The 19,332-nt window shown below is 37.0% G+C and overlaps 3 protein-coding genes across 3 annotated transcripts; all 3 read left to right on the top strand.

Moving 5' to 3' along the window:
• Positions 1-9,553: 9,553 nt before the first annotated feature.
• On the top strand, positions 9,554-11,198 carry LOC112183534 (smoothelin-like protein 1). Its single transcript, XM_024321918.2, has 3 exons — positions 9,554-9,619; positions 10,140-10,778; positions 10,855-11,198. Exons 2-3 carry the CDS (start codon positions 10,160-10,162, stop codon positions 11,196-11,198), a joined length of 963 nt encoding a protein of 320 aa, XP_024177686.1. The 5' UTR covers positions 9,554-9,619; positions 10,140-10,159.
• Positions 11,199-15,701: 4,503 nt separating this feature from the next.
• LOC112188273 (lachrymatory-factor synthase-like) lies at positions 15,702-16,445 on the top strand. The gene has a single exon (XM_024327363.2). The coding sequence runs from the start codon at positions 15,750-15,752 to the stop codon at positions 16,266-16,268; it is 519 nt and encodes a 172-aa protein (XP_024183131.1). The 5' UTR covers positions 15,702-15,749; the 3' UTR covers positions 16,269-16,445.
• Positions 16,446-18,144: 1,699 nt separating this feature from the next.
• LOC112183533 (lachrymatory-factor synthase) lies at positions 18,145-18,666 on the top strand. The gene has a single exon (XM_024321917.1). The coding sequence runs from the start codon at positions 18,145-18,147 to the stop codon at positions 18,664-18,666; it is 522 nt and encodes a 173-aa protein (XP_024177685.1).
• The last annotated feature ends 666 nt before the right edge of the window (positions 18,667-19,332 follow it).

The following is a 19,332-nucleotide window of genomic DNA, read 5'->3' as shown; positions in this document are numbered from 1 at the left end:
AAAGCACAAATGGTGCCATTGCTTTTCCTTCATTTCAACCCCAAACGTACGAGTGCTTTTCCTTTTACCAACTCCACCGACCGTGCTCGCTAGGAAATGCAGTTGTGCAACAATACCTTTGATTTGCGTGTGGGTGTTACATATTATTATTTTGCTGATGGAGGAGACTAAGAATAATCGTATCAACTCATACACAATTGTTAACTATTAATCTACAAGATTATTATCGATCATTGTTTAGTAATCGTATGGGTGTCAAGAAATGTAATGTTGAAAATCAATTTGTATTTTCTTTTGTGTGAACGATGTATGGCGATAGCTATTTTGATAACGATATGTTTGTTAAAAAAAATGTTAGATTATTAATTAATTATTGATAGTCTGTGATTTACATATTAGTAAACTAAGTGCCCACATATGATCGATTCATGTTTTATTCAAGAGTGTTGCTAGTAAAGATGCGCGATTGTTCTATAGTTTATGTTCAAATGTTAAATTTGTTAAAAAAATGATATGATTTCCCAATCCTCTTAGATGTAGAAGACCCATGTTAAAATGTAAGAAAGAGATGTAGCTTAGCCAGTAATTATGCTAAAGGACTCTTACTGTAAAGAAATCACGATCAAACAAGGAAAATGTGGTCTATGTGGGTAATTTTCAGGGAAACTTTACATTGTGTGTATGTTTAGCGTGATTTATTTAGTTGTTTCCATCTCAGTGTGTTCTAGTACTGCATGCATACTCTGGGCACGTGTCTGCCGCGTTCTTAGAACTGAAAGCGCCGGCGATTCACGCAATTATTGACTTGTGAAAATGATTGAAGCTTGATTAGGCACACACTATGGAACTAGGAGTCTAGGAAAAATCAGGTGCTTTCCGGAAGCCACATATATACCACTTTCTGTTAAGGCGAATGAGGTGGTGAGTGATCGATCTTCCATAATGAGTTTTCTTACTTGTCAATCATGGATGCACTCAGCTCTAGAACTTTAGGAAAGGAAGCTGAAAAATCTCCGCGGCAGCTTTATGGTTGGGCCATATGATATGAATTAACTTGCTTTTCATCGACATCAAACTTCTAAACCAATCGGTAGGTGCTAGTTAGCCAGAATGGAATCCGAAGGCGCGGGGACCTGTTGCCATCAGTCAACTACTACCTTAATAACTTGCCTAGCTGCTACTGCTCTCCCTAATTTGAAGGCTTTTGATTTTTCTCATGCTTGATCATCATGCATGCATATTCAGTATTTCGTTTTGAAATGTCTTCTGTTCATGGTGGGGTTTGGACAAACTTGGGGACAGGTCAATCCGTCAATGTCATATTCATCATGTCTTGCCCGCAAAGCACATTTATAGTTTTAATGTTTTTCTTTTTTAAAATTTATAAATTATGAATATAATATTTATATCTCGCTAGTTATTTGAAAATAGATAAATATGGGAAGTTACATATGAGAATAATTGGAAGTCATCCAAAGATGATGATAGTGGGAGGTTATCTATGTACATATAGAGTTAGGGGATAAATATATGCAAATAAGTAGTAATCAAATATTTTTTTGGTGGTGTTTTTATTTTATTTTATTTTTTTATATTTTTTATAATAATAATTGATTTTATTAGTAATCAAGCCATGATAAACATGTCAGAGCCTAACATTACTTACATAAGTAATCAGGAGACGAACCGGGTAATCTATCTATGCCAAAACTAAACTTATTAGAATCTAAAGAGACGCTCGCTGAACAACAAGCCTAAACTAAGCAAGAATAATATTCCTCTCTAAAAAAAATATATTCATCTAGTCTAATCTATCAATCACACAAATGTGGTACAAATATTAACTAGAAATATCTTAGAAAAGCCTATAGAAATTACCCCTACCCCAAAAGGCTTGACTCCAAAATGTCTAAAAGCCTAGAGAACTTAAGAAAGCACTAGTCCCTCCCCCTTAGGGTTGGAACCAACACCATTTTCAGCCTCCTCATTAGCCAACAACCTCAGCAACAGGTTGCTCTTAGGGCTCTTCTTGAAGATCTGCAGCCCCTCAAGCCCATTTGTCGCCTGTGGCCCATAGAAAGCAGCCTCAAGCCCATCCACCTCTGGCCCATAAGCTGCTTCCAGCTAGGTCAAACCAGCGGGAAACCTTAGTTTTTCCGGAAGTGCTTCTTACTCGCAACTTGCCACCGCGCACTCATCACCAGCGCTGCTAAATTAGTCCCAGCCAATCCTAGCCCCAACCCAGCCACCGTCGATGCTACAGTGATCTATTTCAGCCCTTTTGTCGCCGTCACATATCTCTGGAAACCTGCTTCACTACAGCCCGCGCAACTCCACCACCGGCCTTTCCAGCCACCCAGACCTGACCCTAAACTCAATCAATCGACACCGCCCCACTACTCAGAGCCAGAGTGCCTCGAAAGCTTCAAGCGCCGACACTGACATCGCAACTTTGACATGATCCGCTAGACCACGTCCAAAAACACCACCCTCAGCTGAGAATCGCCTTAACCAGAGCCTTTGAGAACCTTGATTTTGATCCCAGTGTTGTTGCATAAGAGACTACGGTCTCTCCACGCCCAAGCCGCTGCCATCTCGCCTCTGCATGGTCTGGAAAGCACAAGACTCACCGTTGCCATCATGAAATAGGAATTTCGCTTTACCGGGTCGCTCCGCAAGTTTTGGGTGGTGTTATTCACACACCCCTCTTCTCTATTCACACACCCTCTTTATTTTTCTATTACTTTAATTTAAATTTTTTTATAAACAAATTATTCTAACTACCCTCCTTTGCTATTATCTTTCATTTTTTTTCTTTTCTTAATTCTATTTGGCAAGTCAATCGTCCCAAAATCCTAAACCCTTATTTTCCCGCAGACATATAGGACTTTATGACTCTTTTCAATTCCGTCTTTTCTTTTCCATAAAAAATTTATCTAGCATAGTCATTCTATCTCTCTAATGTGACGCTTTGACGTTCAATCATGGCAGAACAAGCAAATTTAGACCCATTTTTGGAGAAAATGTTACATCTGATTTGTAATGGAGACATGAAATGAACTATAGTCTTATTTATTTGTAACTTTTTATATTTGCAAGATTGCTACAGTTTTGCAATCAACAATTATATATATATATATATGTATTATTTTTTCATGTTCTTTTGAGATTGGAAATAAAGGTTCCAAAGTCTTTTTTGAGATTCATCAGGATATTGTAAACTAGAGTAACTATAGTGTTGTAGTATAAAGTACATACTGGTGCTATCATGAAATTTTGCTGAGGTTATCATTCTACATGATTTAGAAGATGCTGACTAACATTGTTGACAATTGTATGTTATCTTATTTTGATTATTCTGGCCTTGCATAATATATTCTTAATTTTTTGATTGCGAGATTAGCAATCACATATTCATCACTATGACATTGTATACTGTGGATTTTTGGCTAGTAGACTATAAGATGCTTTGATCATTTTATGCTGGTTAGTGCTATTTTGCAACATTTGAGATATTATTGCATATAATCTACTTGTTACATACTGGAAGATTTTTTTTTCCAGCCTAATGTTAAAAAAAAAAAAATTGCAAGAGAAGGTAGTTTTTTTTTTTTTTTTGAAACAAAGGTTCATTGCATTAGATGACCAGCCAAAAATCCAGAGCCTAACATACACTTAAAGACAGAAAAATGGCGGGGTAACAACCACACTCCTATCTAAGTAATGTAAACTCATTACAACTCAATTTTGAGTCCACTTCGGAAAGAGAACCCATAGACAAAGAACAACTCCGTGTCTTCTAGGGTAAAATCATTGATTAGCATCCCCATTAGCCAGGCGCGCAATTGTGGTACCAACAGAGAGCCACTTCCTAGCAAACAAATAGGAGCCAACCCTTATCCATAAGCCGCTTTCTCCAGTCAAACTAGAGATAATTACCAATTCCACCATAATCATGATCTGAATTAAACTGGCACTTTATGACTGTAAACAAGCCCAACCGCCCAAGTAGGTCATTCTCGGGTCAAGCCAGCCCAGCCCACTTAGTAACATATGAGGATGGCAAGATACCCTCCCACATGGCCCAATTCTTTGAAGAATCAAACCAACCCACAAGGGCCCGAAAGATGCCCCTAGAAAGCCCAAGCCCAAATGCGGTGCTGATGCATCTCGCGCCACCAGAGACTGCCGCACCGTTGCGCTCGCTATCCGGTGGACGTCCACCCTAGGCTGCCATCACCGCCATCACTCAACCTTTGATGAAGCCGTTGCAACCAACGACGCGGCCGACCACCAAAACTGTAAGGTACCACAAAGCAGCCAACCAAATTTCAAAGGTCGAGTCCGATCACCGACCGATGCACCGCCCAAACACACTAACGCCGATCGATTAGCACCTGGACCCGATTCCACCACTCCTCACGAAATGGCAAAGGAAATCTCGACCTAGCAGACCACGTCGCACTCTCTGACAAAAGACTCGACGGTCGACGTCGCTAAGCTACGACATAATCCAACTAGAAAGGCAGTGCCGCTTTAGACTCGAAACCTAGGGTTTCACTCCTTTTTTCTTGATTTCTTGTAATTATGATAAGAGAGAGTAGTTATGGTAATTTGTAAAATGATAAAAAAAATTGAATTAAAGTAATAGAAAAGTAAATTGAGTGTGTAAATAACATCACTATCTTTAAAAATTATTTTGTCAGTATTTTGTTATTTACTGTAATAACCTTCAAATATTAAAATTTATTTAAAATTAATATATGGTGTGAGAGGTTTTCATTTTTTTTATGCTCAGTTTGACTAATAAAGTGAGTTTTCTTGATAATAGTGCATATTAGTACAATTATGAATTAACTGAAATACTGACCTAAGTTAATTTTGTAAATACCATATAGAACAAAATGATTAAGAAAACTGCTTTGCAATTGTAATATGAACTTTCAAGTCAACACCTAGATTGCTAACGCAGTGTAAACCTCTCCACTGAGGAAACTTCACTGCGTGGCTTTTAACGTAGCAAACACGAGAAAATCAATCCACTATGAATCAACTGAGTTTACAGTATACAAGTAGTGTTGTTCACAACAATCACTTTCACTTAGCAAATAGCTAATTTGTTTTGCAACTGTTCTAACTCCTAACTCAATTATCACCCTATTCAAACGAGTCAATCTTCCATTCTTCCTTGCACTCAACGTCTCACTGATCTTGAGAACGAACTATGCTAGTGACAGTATGCAAGGAAAAGAAACATATAACATGTAAAGAGAGTTTTTCAGAAAATGATTTTAGTGAACATATGCAGCACTAATACGACAAGTTTTGATGCACAAAAAACTCTACATGATAAAATCAGTTCCGAAACCTTTTATAGAGAAGCAAGACTCCCCCTCAATCAAATCTCTTTTTCATATCAATCAAGATAAACAAAGAAAGCTTTTTAAAACTGGTTTTGATAAACACTCAATACTTTCTAACTGTTTGCAAATCCAATCTCTATTTGATATGCATTTCAAAAACCTTTTAATGCAGATAAGTATCTCGAATCAACTTAACCTATATGCAAATCAATTTAAATCATATAAAATGATATGAGATGAATCCCACCTTTAACCCAAAATCAATGATAGTGATTCTCCTTGATTCTCCTTGATTTTCTCTTCATGTTTTCCACTTCTCTTTATTTGCCTTGAACTACCGGGAAAGTTGGAGAAGTCTTCTCCTAGTCCTTTGCAGCCTCCGATCTCCTAGTAGCCTTGGGAAAGTATGTGTTGAATGGTAATAGTCCCATATACTTACAAATTTAGTCTAACCGCCACCTTCACCGGCCGTCCGCCATTGCATCCGCCATGTTGCTTGCTTATATGTTAACGTGGAAGCGTGCAATTGTCCTTGGTTTCCAATATAGTATTACTGCTATCTCTTGGTTGCTCCTTTTTCCGGAAAGAAAATAAAAGGGTTTGAGGGTGGTAGAAAAGTGTGATTTGATTTAATTTTCTTAGTTCAAGATTAATTAATTTGAGTAAGCACATCAAATTGGTCTCCATTTGATTGGGTCAGACAAGCATGACTAATTCATAATTATTTTGTACTCCAATAATCAATACATATCTAGCATTCAGGAAAAACAAAGTCGGGGTTTACATCAGTAGGGCAATGCATGTTTACTACTATTAATATATCCATTTGGGTGCCTCACTTTTCGGCTTTGCTGCTAGTGGAATTGCAGAACAAGGAGTGTTTTATTCAAATAGAGCCCTTTATGTGGGGACTTGGGAATTATTTATTTTTGTTTTTTGTCTGAAGAGACTTGGGAATTAGGATTGGCTTGAAATGCTTTTTGGCTTTCGACGAGGATACCTTATTGTGTGGGAAAATTAGCTGACCTAACATAAATGGTCTAATACTAATAATGTCTTTGCAACATACCATCTAAAAAATAAAAATTAAACAAGAAAAAGAGTTCTGATAAGCACTTAATAAAGTACTCGCAATTAAGCACTTAATAATTGTATGCAATTATTTTCTAAGAAATTGGATTAGCGGTATTGAGTCAGAGTATCTATGAGTCACTCAAATGATTGTAAGTATTAATATTTTAAGATTCGATATAGTTCTTTAACTTCTACTTATGTACGTGTATCATGTCATTTAAGATTTTAATATAAGTTATTCACGTATATTTAATTTACAAATTTAAGAATTAAAAACATGAATAGAGATAAACTTGACAACCAGATAGATCAACAACATTATCAAGACGGCAAGGACACACTCTCATATAATTCATTGAGATATTAGCGGCTTTTCAAAACATATGGAAAACGAAAAAAAAGACAAAAGACGACATGAAATTGATTAAGAAAACAAGTTGGTCCAAAGGAACGACCATGCTAGCTAGCTAGGGCATACACAACGAGCCCTACAAAGAGCCACCAATTTCTTTGCATCTACATGACTACATGCACCTACCTCGAGGATTTTTCCTTCACCATTAATTACACAAAGAAACTAGTCTCATTATTGTTATTATTATATTTCCTTAAAGTGCATATTAGAATATTAGATATTTGAGTCTCTGGCCCGAATTATTGGTGGTCCGGCGAAAAATGACTTACATAATTACATTTAGGACTATAATTTTCATTCAAGCTGTGTGTCGTTGTTTTCCAAAGTCGTGTCTCTCTTGGCAAACCCTAGCTCTCACTCATAATGGTGACCATCGTCGTTGAACAGCTCTCTCATCGACGACGTCGTTAAGTGCATTCGATCCTTTCTCTATAATACTGTCTTAAACAGTTGCCATGTGGCGGATTCATGATGGTGTTTGGCGGCCTGAATATACGTCGTCGTCGGCATTAAATTGCAGAGCCAAAGCTTATCTTCAACATCATGATGATTAGAAGGTAGAGTAGCTCGCGATCTCGATCTGTTTTTGCATGCGTGGCCTCATAAGGCGTTGCAAATCACATATCTGCAGACATCATAGGGTGTCACTGAATATGTAGCTGTATGGAAGAAGTATTACATATACTCCATTAGCACAGCGTAAAGAATTACTCATTATCAATATATTGGTAGCTAGTTCAACCACACAAAAACTCTCACCCAAATTTTCATGAATCCTTCTTCAATATGCGATTACAAGAATCATAACTCATGGCCATCTGCATTTAGTCCAGTAATCGGTAAAGATCGATATCTCTAGCAAACGAAATATTGGTATAGATTTTAAATTTGAATTTTCGATCTCTATGGCTTGATAAAAAATAAATAAAGCATAATTGATACGATTCAACAGATAGATCAAGAAATAATTAAGAAGAGCAATTTCATATCTACGTTTTAATTATCCTACATACGAGCTAAACAAATGTGACAAAATTGTGGCAAATTAAACCTCTACTCTTTCGTCAGTAAATAAAACTTTTTATCAAACGAATATATAAGAATATAAATCGCGGAGATGATAAAGTTTGCTTTTTGATAAATATTGTTAAAATAAATAATTTAAAGGTATAAGTATTCGCACACTGTAAAAGTCAATATACATAAGAAGAAGAATATATTGATTGCGGAGAATATATTGATCGTTACTGGCTTTTTTATAAAACGTTCTTTTCATATGCTTATTGTAATTAAGGGTGTAGACTCAATTTCTCCTTTTGTATTCAAGAATTTCATTAATCAAGGCTTAAGAGCAGCCGCACCAGCCGTTTATTCAGGAAAAAAAAAAAAAAAAAGTCATTTTCATAAGAATTGACCTAACTATTTTAAAAAAAAAAAATTTACCTAACACCATTATCAAAAGAAGTCTTGTACATAAGCCGACAAGCATTATGAACAATTCACATCAAAACAAAATTAAAGAGTGTAGAGATTGACTTTTAGGTTTTGTGAAAGGGAGTGTTAGAAAGTATTATGACAAAAAAAAAAAAAACAATCCCTAAGAGCAAGTTCACCCGTTGGGTCACCAGGTCACCCACTATTCACTGCTTTTTAGTGTTAATTTCACCCTCTGAGTCACGAGCACAGTGTATTTCGTGCCCTGGGTCACGGGCACAGTGTATTTCGTGACCCAGAGAATGAAATATATACTAAAAAGCAGTGAATAGTAGGTGATCCAGTGACCCAACGGGTGAACTTACTTAAAAGTAATGTAGATATTTTCTCAAAAAAAGAAAAAGTAATGTAGATACTAGACCAAAACACACACTCTGTGTGTGAGTTTTATTTTGAAAAATAAAAATAAATAAATAATCATTAGAGAAACGTGGGAGTTTTGGAATATTTTTTTTTTTTTTGTTTTTCCTTTTTTGTTGTGGAATTAGGAAGTTATAGAGAGAGATTTTAGGGGAAAATAAATTGAAATTTTATTTTGTTATTTTGCTTATTACGATCATATCCTCTATTTATTAAAAGATATTTTTAGAAACTCTATGGTCTAAGGATTTAGTCGTTTTTCACGTCCACTCTGGCTAACAAAGCCTCTTCTCTTAATAATAGTATCCTCTATTTATTAAAAGATATTTTTAGAAACTCTATGGTCTAAGGATTTAGTCGTTTTTTCACGTCCACTCTGGCTAACAAAGCCTCTCCTCTTAATAATAGTATAGATAAAGAAAATAATGTAGGATTGGAATTTGGAATGAGTTTTGGGCTTTTGTTTGGGTTTCAGGTGGAACCTATTCATAGCATTAGAAATCCAAGGCCCGTCCAAAATTCTTCGGTCTCGGCTTTGAGGTTTTCGGCGACGTGTACAAGTCTACGTGGCAATGAGCCACAGGAGACAAATGGCCGTCTGTTACTCCGAGCAAAGCGGTTTGCGATCGTTTTAAGTGTTTAACAAAGGCGGCATCGGCATCACGTCATTCACGACGCCACATCTTCCATCTTCCCAATTTACCCTCCCTGCTCCACCATATTTTCATATAACCCATACTCTGAAAGCGTCTGGTCGGCGGGGCAGTTTCGGAACCACGCACCAAAATTAACCGCTCTCTCATATTTTCCTTCACCCTTTTTTTCCGAGTCCAAAAGAAGCAGCCATGAAAAACGACGCAGAAATTCCAACTGCAGGCAAAGGGATCCTCAGCTTTACGTTACTCATAAAAAGGTACAGTCTTTTACTCATAGTTTCATATTTTGATCTCCCTTTATTTTTTCTTCTTGAAATTTCGAATTATGATGGAAATAATTGTTCAAAGTTAATTCGATCGTTATTGCTAGGAAGAAGAAACAATCAAAAATTCTGAGCTTTGAATTTGTAAGTACAATTGGTTTTTGTTAATCTTATGAATTTTATGAGTTTGACTTTGATTTGGACTTGGTTGACAACTAAGTACAGGGTGATCTAATTTTCTTGCTCTGTGAAGTCTTATGTAAAATTGGAATGATGGGGAAATTAATGAGTAGTTTGTGATGATGAGATCTAGTTCTAATATGTTATGAAGAAATAGGAAAGTGCTCAAATAGTTAGAAGAATTTGGTTTTTGAATTTTTCTGGTTGCAGATAACTATTCTCTGTATTTTTTTTGTCTCAAATTTTGAGGTTTATGTGAGTAATATAGACCGTTTCTTTATCCTTGTGATAAATTCATGGAGAATTGATAAGAAACGTTTATTATATTTTGAAGGAGTTACAGGGCAGAGTTAAATGAATTCTCAGTCTAATGGCCGCAGCCAGAGACCCAAAGGGAAGAGGGTAAAGCTGGCCATTCAGATTGTGTCGGTTTTGGCTGTTTGCTTGTGGTTGTTATACCAAGCAAAGCAGTCTCGTGATAAGGACTACAGTGGAAGTGTACAGAACGAGGTTATTGAAAAACATGGTTCTGGTATTTTGGGGCGTAAAGCGAATGCAGGTGGTTCAATTCTTGTGGGAGAAAGCCTAAACGATGAAGATCGGGGTGGTGGAGTTGATGTATTGGATGGAAATGTTGAAGAGAAGCACAAAGTAAATGATGATGGAGATCTTGGGAGACCTGAAGGGAAAGAAAGTGAAAAGAAAGTGGAATTGATATACAAAGAACTGAACAATACTGACGATAATTCTGATATTGAACTCAAAGCTAATAGTGAGGCAGTGGGACTGGACGAGAATTCATTGCAAGAAGGAAACTCCCAAGTAGGGTATGAAGATAAACAGGTGACAATGTCTGATCAGGACGGTGAGAAAGATGCGAAGAATACTAGTCACCATGAAGTTGGAGAGGATGAGGAGCAAATATCACATGTTAATCGTGATGAGCAGGACATGAAAGGGACACACAGAAAGAGTCAGAGACAAAGGACCTCAGTTCTGACAACGAGTTTCTAGTTCAACCTACCGAAAGGAAGAATGATTCTCTTCAGGATCACAATTCAATGGTAATGGTGTCCGTGGCTTTGATGATGAGAATGGTGTTCCTGTGGACGGTAACGATATCATAGAATCAAGAGCGACTGAATCAAGTGGTGATGGTGAAATTAGTTCACATGAAGAAATGTATTCAACTTCAAACAGTGAAAGCACTCAAAGTGAAGAAGTTGTTGTTAGAGGAGATAATGCTGATTTTGAAGCCAGAAGCAAAATCTCGGTACAAGATTCAGGTTCTAAGGCAGAAACAAACTCTGAAGCTAGTGTTCAGGTAGATACCTCAAGGATCAATAATGTGACTGGAACTATACAGGGAGGCACTTCAGTTTCAGATCTCTAAGTGAAACAGGAGAATATCCCATACATTACAACATTATAATGTTATCCACGAGATGATGAAAAAGTTCAAAGATGGAAAGTGAGTTGAAGTAGTAAACTTTTCTTTATCTTGAATGATTTTGTATAGTCAAATTTCAAATATATTGTTATGCAGGTTGTTGACATACGTTGTATTTGCTTAGATAATGAAAAAGGGCAGTCCTAATAGTACCAGTTCTGAGTGCTATTACATACACAAATGAGAGTTTGGTTTTCAGTAGGAAGAGGAAATACTTCAGATCTGTTATCATGTTCAATTAATTCTACCATTAGTTCTGCAATTAAATCATTTGTTCAAACCACTTCTGTATCTCACTCTCTGACCTCTTTCCTGTTTCTTTTAAAGATGAAACCTGCATATTGGTTTCCACACCTCTAATTTGATCTGTTCCATCGTTATAATGCTGCATGTTTGCCAGAAAACTTACGTCTTCGGTCTCCTCATCCAAGTAGTCAACATCAGAAGTTGTTCTCTGTTTTCCACCAAAGTGTGATGTTCATACTGTATTGTCTCTTCTATCATCATCATACAAAAGCATCATCGTCAAGATGAAATCCTTCTACCCTATAAAGTACAGAAAACTGTTGCTGTAGTTTTAACTCTGACTAGATTAGTACCAAGTAGTTTAGGTAGCATGTGGGTTGGATGCCTTGGAGTACGATTATTTTCATTCAATAATTTGTAACCATTTAGTCCCCACCTTAAGCATCTTCAATGTCTATCACATGGAAGTTGAGGAAATGTAGCTCGACATCTTATGATGATGAAGATATCGCATTGTAAATGTGTTAAACATATATATGACATGATGTTCTGCCCAAATCTGTGTTTGTGTCACTGTTCCATCACTTTCCAAATATCTGTTACGTACCTAGCTTATACAACCATACAAATTCCTGTGGTGTAGATATTTTGCGCATGACTAATTTAGAGTTGTGTTGTTTGCAAGAGATAGAAGTCTTCACCCTCTTGAAGCCATTGTGGGCTTCACTTCAGTGTTCGGAAAATAAAAACTCCTGCAAACTATAGAAAATTAGAAATATCTAGGGTAAATATATACATTTGGCCAGAAGTCCAGAACATAAAATTCTTGCCTTCTGTTTCCTTGTCCAGTGAACAAAATTAATGGTGCTAATTTTGAAGCCAGAAGCAAAATCTCGATGGAAGACTTAAAACCTAAGACAAAGGCAAGCTCTGAAACTAGTGTATTTGATTAGATTAAGAAATGTTCTGATACAAGCGCTGAAATTTGGTAAGGCATATCAGACAGCAGAATATTATGCCCATTTTATAATATTACAACAATTAGAGTGTTGACTTTATGTGCGTGATGATCTGGTTTATAACTTAATTTATGAGTTGATAATGGTGTTCTCGGTCCCCAGACTATGTTAAAGTTATCAACTTATAAAAATCTTAAAGCATCCTTCCCCGTATAGGACCATCGATCTTACAATATTTCACAGCTAGATTGTAAACGTATTTAGTTCATCATCACATTCCTAATCTTGCGAAGCTAATCCAAAACCGTAACATCTCATATGGTTTATCACATGAGTCACATGACTGACACGAGTTAATCTACACTACATCAATATGCTAATACATTAAAAGACTAGTTTGATTCAAATGTAGAATAGCTTCATACATATAGTGGTAGTCTTGTTTATTGTTTACTTTTATATCAAACTAAGTCTATTTGATATATCGATACATTTATGTACGTTAGAAGTTTCTTTATCACAGTTGCAATGTAACTTAATAATGTAACATTTTATTCTCTGTGATAAAGTAATATGAGGTTCACATATAAACTAATTGGCAGTTGATGAAGTGACTCAAACCCTTATAAACCAATAGGCAAATTCTTCATTTTTTCATGTAGGATCTATATTCTCAAGTCGCCCCTGCATGTGTGGCAAATTTTCAAGCCATATACGTGGACAATTTATATTGGGCGACGTGGACTCGTGGAGCCCATGTAGTCGCGAGGCATGCACACGTGGGATAACCACTCTGATACCATTAGAGAGTTGATAAACATCTGTGTATGCTTCTCATTAAGAGGTAAGGTTTATATACACAAAAGATAACTACATTACATCCAGGGGCAGATTCAAGGGGTAGAGTCTAGGCAGCTGCCTAACCTCGAAACTTAAGATACGCTTTGGAAGTCTCTTTGGTCTTAGGGTTCTAGGTTCTACAGAATTCTTTTATGAAGGAGAGGGCAAGAGGTTTGGGGACGATACCCTGCACATCCTTTTGGTTTCTTCTCACCAATAAGGATGCCGCCTGGTAGTTTGAAATCTTTATTAGGGATAAAAGTCATAACTAGATCTGAATACAATTAAGGGTTATTACCATAAATGGTACATGAACTTATCATCTATTTTATCGATGGTACCTGAACTTTAATTTTAATCACAACCAGTACCCGAACTTTTCGACTTCATTTTAAATGGTACCTGAGGCCACCTTCGGTCACTATTCCGGCCAAAAAAGCCAAATCTAAAAAAAATAAAAAATTTCAATTTCAAGGCAAGTCTATTACCAAAAAATCATCACTATATATGATCGCAACCCTTGAAATCATCACTATGATCGCCTCACATGCTGTTTTTAGTCGGAATATTGACCGGAGGTGGCTCTAGGTACCATTTAAAATGAAATCGAAAAGTTCGGGTACTGGTTGTGATTAAAATTGAAGTTCAGGTACCATCGATAAGATTGAGGTATAGTTCAGGTACCATTTGTGATAATAACCCTACAATTAAATATAAATTACACTATAAACTTTTCACACCCTATGGGTGTGGAGAAGTGGGTGGTCACCCGTCTAGAAGTGGGTAGTTAGTTTTTCAAAATAATAAGTTTTCTTATTAATTATTTATTTAAGTTTTGATTTTTTTATTCCTGACAATTAGAAAGATATATAAAGTTATTTAATATTTTAGGGGCATAAAAGTAAAAGAATTCAGTTATGGTGAGCAAACCCACTTCTCTTAAATATAGTATATACTTGTCAAAGATATAATATAGCACATGTGACATCATCATCACTATTCTAAACTAGGTTTAGAGGATTGTGTATTTCTTTAAATATTTTTTGTTTAAACTGTTTTCTTTTTAAGATACATAATATTTAGGATATGTAATTTGTTATAATATTTATACTTTTATAAACTACATACTATACTTCTCTCTTTGCCCCTTGATAATTTTTCTTTTTCATAATTTTGCTTCAGTAAGTGATATCTATTTGTGCTCCAATTTTCATGTATGTAATTGCTAATATTTAAGAGATTATAACTCCAATTCATTTTAACTGATCGACTCTCATCTATTCTCATGTCTTATCAGATCACACCAAAAGTGTAGCAAGTTTGGGCAATAATTCTCATACCAAATACATACTCGTAGGTTTGGCAGGAGCATGAATCTTGGTGAGGAAATGCAATGTTTCACATTCCTGATGGGCATGGGTATTGCTGCTTTAGCTCGACCTTTTGTACATGCACACTCGGTCCTTAATATGGAAGCGGAGGCATGTAGAGCTGGTCTTCTCCTTGGGATTCACCAAGGTTGGTCTGACATAGATATTGAAAGCGATTCTGCCGTTCTGATTACTGCTCTCAATAGTAAGGAGAAAAGTTTCTCTGAGGTAAGTCGGGTTGTAGATGACTGTAAGGGGTATCTAAATGCCTTTCAGTCAGTTAGAATTCGACACATTTACCGTGAAATAAATGGTGTAGCTGATAGACTGGCTCACCTTGCTAGTTGGGGTGCGATCGATGAGGTTTGGTTAGATGAGACGCCTGCTATCATCCAGGATGTTCTCTACGAGGATTATTGTAGTTGTTTCTCTGTAGCAAGGGGTTCAGGTTTTATGTCCCCCCCGTTGCAAAATTCAAATATTAATATAATAAACGGAACCAGGCGTGGGGCTGAGCCTCCCAGCTAGGCTGGGTTCCAAATCCCTTTTCAAAAAAAGAAAAATAAAAAAGAAAGACTGTATATTTAGATTCATAATTTGCAGTGGCCAGTAGACAATTGTATAAGTAGGTATTTTGTTGTAGTCATGATCTATTCTAAATCGAGAGATTGTGAATAATTTTTGTGTTTAATGGAAGTCATGGATTGTGTTTTATGCTTAAAGTGTTGAATTTTGATTAACCAGCTGTAACGGTTAGTGTGACTGCAGGATGGATACCTAAAAAGAAATTTAATTTTTTTTTTAAATTTAATTTTATGGAGTCAACAATCAATTTCTGGGACCCACAATTTACTCACTAATGTTTTGGTACGGTTGGGTCTTGTCACTCCAGCAAAAGAGACCAACAACAATTTTAGTGTTTAAACCGTGTCTATTGATCATCCGCACTAATCAATGGTACGATCCAATTCACACCATTCAAAATGGTGTGGTAAGCCCACTTTTGTGGTAGTGATATAAGCATGCTCGGCCTCTTAGAAGAGATATCCTTGAACCAAGCTTCACTTGTTAGCTCTCAAATGGAACCTACTACCCAAATGGCTCATGACCAGCAACAACCAAAATGGGAAGGCGAGGCTAGGGCAGAGCTAATAGGCCCTAAAGCAGAACAAGTGTGGCCTTTGTTGGAGGACTTCTTCGGCCTACACAAGTGGTTCCCAACCCTAACCACTTGCCTTCCTGTACAAGGCGTATCCGGTCAACCAGGGTGCGTGCGCTATTGCGCCGGATTCAAAACTCCGGTTGATCATGAAAGCAACCAGCCGGAGCATCTGAACTGGACTAAGCAGGAGCTACTGTCCATAGACCCAAGCCAGCTGACGTTTAGCTATTCCATTGTAGACGGGAATGTCGGGTTCAACTCGTACATTTCGACTGTGCGAGTGGTGCCGAAGGAAGATGGATGCATCATTGAGTGGAAGTATGAGGTTGAGCCAGTGGAGGGGTGGACACTGAAGGATCTGGACGTGTTTATAGGCACTGGTTTGCAAGTCATGGCTCGCAGAATGGAAGCTAGCCTCTCCAAACTCCAAGTTTGAGCTTTTAGTATATGCATGACTTTTTCTGTTAAGGTGTTAATTAATTGTTTGGTGTGATCAGTAATGTTGTTAAATGGTTTTCTTTATGAGAGTGAAAATTAAATGTGATCTAGTATACCTGGTATTTGATCGATATCCATCAACTATGTAAAACCCCTGCATGATTTCTGTTGCCAATTCCCTTAAAGGATTGAATTAATTATTTAAGGTCAACTCCGTAACAAGCGTTTCATCAATCATTCCCGAAATCCAGAAACTGAGAATCCATTGGCCACAGTTGTATGCATTCTGTGATATTTACCTGCAGATAAAGACATAAGAAATTGGGTTGCGCGCAACTCAAGTGCATTTTTTTTTCTTTTTCTTTTGGGGTTTGAAAATTAATATGTGCCTGCGAACTGTTCTTTGTTGTTGGGCTGAGAAATGACTACATTTTTGCAACTCCGAATCGGGCTTTTTCAATATAGATGAGCGATCGTGCAACCTCTCGTTATGCGTAGCTGGGTAGGGAAGAGGTCGTGTATGAGCAGTCGAATCTAATTCAAGTCTATTTTGTTATGTAGAGGGTGAGTTTATTTAGGTAGCAAGTCTTTTCTACACCCTCTAATGCGTTAATGTGTGTTGAGGACCAATCTCACCTGGTACCATATGCATGAATGTGGCTAGGTCGTTTGACAACATTAAGAAATATCTACTCAATCCTCGGTTATTTTAGATCGAGGACGCATGCGGACAGGACGATTCCTTGCAAAGTATTGATGAACCTCATAAAAGAAACGTTTTGGACGATTCTTCGACTCCCATCTGAAACGTGCACGGAAGAGTACGTTGCTGCCTACTCTGCACTGACACCACATGAAATGAGGGCTTTGTCGCATTATATGTGTGATTGCAATCACTTGGAGTAGGATGATGTTAAGCCATTCGAGGAGTAGGGAACCAAATTAAAACCGGGAGTGTATTCCATGCACTGTCAGTGCATGGGTACTTACAATATGAATTGATGTAATTTTTTTGATATTAAAATATATAAAGGAATGAATTAGATGAGTGACTGTTATTTTTTTAGAGATTAAAATAACCGTCAGTGCACTTGCACTGTTGGTACATACAATCCTCTCCAATTAAAACCTAACTGAACCAAACACCAACACCTTCGACTCTCTGTTTGGGGCTAATCATGTCACGAGGGAATGAGGGATTGTTTCTTATTTAGGAAGACAACGCGCGTTCTTCTCATATCACACATCCGAAAGAAGTAAGATACCTGCTTTTTCTGTACTATCAGATTGAATTTAATTGATTAGCCATATACGACAAGAAACTAATAAATTAAGTTTCTATTTGTAAGACATGTATTTCCGACATCAGGATTTTTTTGCCTAATTATAATATTTCAATAATTGAGATGATAATTAATGTTGTTTTAAACTTTATATGTTCTTCATCAGACAAGAGCATCGAGATGTTAAAATATTTTACATGCATGAACTTTGGAGGCAATTAATCTGCTAGCTCAATATCTCACGATGAAGACATACATATAGCACGTACTTTAAATTACGTGTGAAGCATATCTCCATCTCACAAGATTTTCTGCCCTAATTTTGCTGTGTATCTCTACCATCACATTCTTTATCAGTCTAGCTTCGATCTACGTCCATGTAACTTCCTATAGTAGAATATGTAGCAGTACGTGTAATTCAATGATCTTAACAGTTCATTCTTTAGATTCCTTTACAATCTCAGACGTACATAAGTGTATATAGTTATAATACATACATACGTACGCAAGGGGCTAGCCTCTTCTATATATGTGCGCACTCATAGAAGAGTTATATCCTTGAACCAAAACTTCAATTGTTAGCTTTCTAATATGGAACATACTACCCAAATATTGTTTCATGACCAGCGACAACCGAAATGGGAAGGCAAGGCTACTGCAGAGCTACGAGGTCCAAAAGCAGAACAAGTGTGGCCTTTGCTGGAGGACTTCTTCGGCCTACACAAGTGGTTCCCAACCCTCCCCACTTGCCTTCCTGTGCAAGGCGTATCCGGGCAGCCAGGCTGCGTGCGCTACTGCGCCGGAATTAAGACTCCGGTTGATCGCGAAAGCGACGGGCTAGAGCATGTGAACTGGTCTAAGCAGCAGCTACTGTCCATAGACCCAAGCCAGCTGACCTATAGCTATTCCATTATAGATGGGAATATTGGGTTCAACTCGTACATTGCAACCATACGAGTGTTGCCCAAGGAAGATGGGTGCAGCATTGAGTGGAAGTATGAGGTTGAGCCAATTGAGGGGTGGACACTGATGAATCTTGACATGCTTATCGGCCCTGGTTTGCAACTTATGGCGAGAAAAATGGAAGCTAGCCTTGGTCAGTATAAAGTTTGAGCTCTGTTTCTGTAGGGGACTTAGTTGGTCTGAAATTCTAAATTGGGCTCTTTTCATTGTGTGTTTACTTTGGTAATAACTTATTTTGACGTATGTTTTATTTACGTTGTGTTTTAATAAATTGTTGAACAATATAATGTATGAATATATGATAGGCGTAAAAGTAATGAATGATGCACTCTATTTCTGTGTCGATTTGCATATCAAAGGACACCCCAATAACATGGTAGAAAACTATAGAGGATTCAACTTATTTGTGGACCGGAATTCAAAGCTCATAAAGTAAGTTATTATAACAGTAATAATTCGTTTAGGCAGTCTAGATTGAACCATGTCTAAAATGTAACATTTTACTTCACTAAGTCCGACAACTAATTTATAAAAGAAATTGCTTAACTTTTTTTAGTTCCTTCTTTTTTTTTCAAAAAAAATAATTTTAAATTTTATTACCGTTGAGGTATTTATCTCAAAATTTGATTTCGTATTTTCCAAAAGACAAAAAAACGAAAAAGAAAAGAAAAAAAAAAGGAGGATCGTTGAGAGTGTGCGACTTCGGGCGTGATTTGAAATGGAGAGAGATCACACACGTGCCGCTCTGATTTGAAACCCAAAAAACCAAAAACCCCTCTTCTCTGTGTCTCTGAGAGAGAGAGAGAGAGAGATTCA

The sequence above is a fragment of the Rosa chinensis genome, chromosome 2 (assembly GCF_002994745.2).
Source record: "Rosa chinensis cultivar Old Blush chromosome 2, RchiOBHm-V2, whole genome shotgun sequence".
In the NCBI taxonomy this organism is placed as follows: domain Eukaryota; kingdom Viridiplantae; phylum Streptophyta; class Magnoliopsida; order Rosales; family Rosaceae; genus Rosa; species Rosa chinensis.
Note: the sequence above shows the minus strand (reverse complement) of the source record. Positions and strands in the feature narration are given on the sequence as shown.